The 2362-nt window shown below is 44.2% G+C and overlaps 1 protein-coding gene across 1 annotated transcript; it reads left to right on the forward strand.

The window, feature by feature from the left end:
- The first annotated feature begins 1144 nt into the window (after positions 1 to 1144).
- On the forward strand, positions 1145 to 1657 carry LOC124647181 (putative ripening-related protein 6). The gene has a single exon (XM_047187154.1). It carries the CDS (start codon positions 1145 to 1147, stop codon positions 1655 to 1657), a length of 513 nt encoding a protein of 170 aa, XP_047043110.1.
- The last annotated feature ends 705 nt before the right edge of the window (positions 1658 to 2362 follow it).

Consider the following 2362-nt stretch of genomic DNA (forward strand, 5'->3'; position numbering starts at 1 on the left):
GCTCCCACACAACATGCGTGAGAAAAAATCCATACAAAATTGAAAACAATTAATTGAGATTCCTAATGCATGGCCCAACGATTTCGTAAAATTAGGCAGCAATGTTTTACTTTCCTTAATTGAACTTGGCTGCACATATATGAAAAATCAACAAGAGAGATTTGTGGAATTTGTTATGGTAAGTTAGGAAGATATGGATTTTCCAAATTTTACGTTGATCTCAAATCGTTCACCTAGTGGGTCTTGTGTAAAAAATATTCTTGCACTAATTTCCGTGCCAAAAAACTATAGGCACTATAGAATGGAACAGAGGGAGTAATAATTTGGCTGTGTACCCCTAGTAAGTGTACAAACTGGGGTAACAAACCTTCTGTTTCAACATAAAGATATTGGAAGTTTTAAATTTTAAATGAAAGGTAATGCAATAAAAATGTTGCTGCTTACAAGAAAATTGTTATCCTGATTTTTTAAAATCTAGATAGGAAATTTTACAGGTCAATTGGTGTACCTACAAGATCCATATAATCCATCCTCGATGTTTTACCCCATTAAAAAGATGGACAGTGATCTGGTGCCCGAACCTTTCTACGCATGGTTATTTCTACGAGAAAGAAGTACATTGTATCCATCCACAATACATCTGCTGCTCCATGGTTACTCAGCTAGGATCTTGGATTCTTCCTTGCTTGGAGAGGTAAAAACTGATACCATCTCTCTGGCAAGAGCGACATGCCCTGTTCTCTCTTCAGTTATTACCGCTGTAACACATTCGCGATAACATGTAATCCAAAAGAGCCCATCTCTACTCAAATTCAGTTGTCTTACATGCATGTTTCAACGCAACAATTTTAATTACGCCTGTATCGACCATACCGGTCGAGAGAGTATCTTACTCAGCGAAAAATTCCTCGTACTCACCTAAGAAGTATAATTAGTTAGGAACCTTTCACGGAACCACGCAAGAGACCAGGAGCCACACAAGGGCACATCCGCACATGTGGCTAAGTACGGTATATTCCAAGCTTGGCTTGCAGCTAGCCGCCTAGCTTCGCCTATATAAAGGAACTCCCAGAACCAGGCACTACAACTCGATCAGTACCAGTGTACCCATTCCCACGGCGAGTCAAGTACAAGGCTTAGCAACATGGCGAACGCCAAGCTCGTCGCAGTCGTGGCCACGCTCGTGATCTTCCTGGAGGTGTCATCCTGTGCCATGGCACGGCACCACGGTAAGCCGGACCCATGCAGTGGTGAGGACGATGGCTCCGTGCCAGGCCTGCTGCACAAGCACAAGAAGCCCGGCCACTGCCCGTCGCCAGGCGGCGGCGGTGGCACTCCTGGCATCATGACAGTGAATGGGTTCGAGAAAGGCGAGGACGGCGGAGGGCCGTCAGAGTGCGACGGCAAGTACCATAGCGACAAGACCTTGATTGTGGCGCTGTCAACACGGTGGTACGCCGGCGGGAGGCGATGCCACAAGCCGATCCGCATCACGAGCAAGCAAAACGGGCGCAGCGTTGTGGCCCGAGTGGTGGACGAGTGCGACTCCAACCATGGCTGCAAGGACAATATTGTGGACACCTCTCAGGCCGTGTGGGATGCCCTTGGGCTCGACAGCAACATTGGCGAGGTGCCAGTCACCTGGTCCGATGCATGAAAATGGTCACGGTTTTATTTATAACCTGAGGCCTTATGTTTAAAAAACCCACAGCGAGCGGTGGAGGCCACTGGGACGTAGCGGTCGCGAGTCAAGCTAAGCGTCAAGTCGTTAGTGTCTCTGCTAATCTCGATGAGTATAAGGTCGAGCAGCAGAATAAATAAAATAGGGTCCCAATAAACTACTACTAGTATGGATGATAGTGCGGATTTATCATCTTGTAAGAGAATCACACTTTATGTAATGCACTTGTCGTTTTCAGTCTCAGTTTGATTGTTGATGTTAATATGTTGGGTTGTGTACTTTTGATTATCTTTTATCAAATGGAAATGGATCTGTAAATCAAAAAAAGAAATGGTGGTTTAGGCCTAAAAATTCTATTTAAATTCAATATCAGCTTGATGTGCAAGTGGTGGTGAAAACTAGAATATAGATCTGATCCTTAGCAGAATATTATGAGGAATAAATACATTAGAAATGAGGGTGTGTTCCATACCAAGGGCAGACCTGGAGATTCTCCACTCTGAACAAATATATTACATGTTAAAGAGTTGTATCTACGTGGGAGAAGGATGCAGGTCGGAAATGGCAGATCAACAAGCTTTTGGGCTGATGCTTGGTGTGATCAATGTCCTTTAAAAGATAGATTTCCTGACATTTATAATATTAGTGTGGAACAGAAAATCACGGTTGCAAAGGCATCTT

Source organism: Lolium rigidum, chromosome 4 (genome assembly GCF_022539505.1).
Source record: "Lolium rigidum isolate FL_2022 chromosome 4, APGP_CSIRO_Lrig_0.1, whole genome shotgun sequence".
In the NCBI taxonomy this organism is placed as follows: domain Eukaryota; kingdom Viridiplantae; phylum Streptophyta; class Magnoliopsida; order Poales; family Poaceae; genus Lolium; species Lolium rigidum.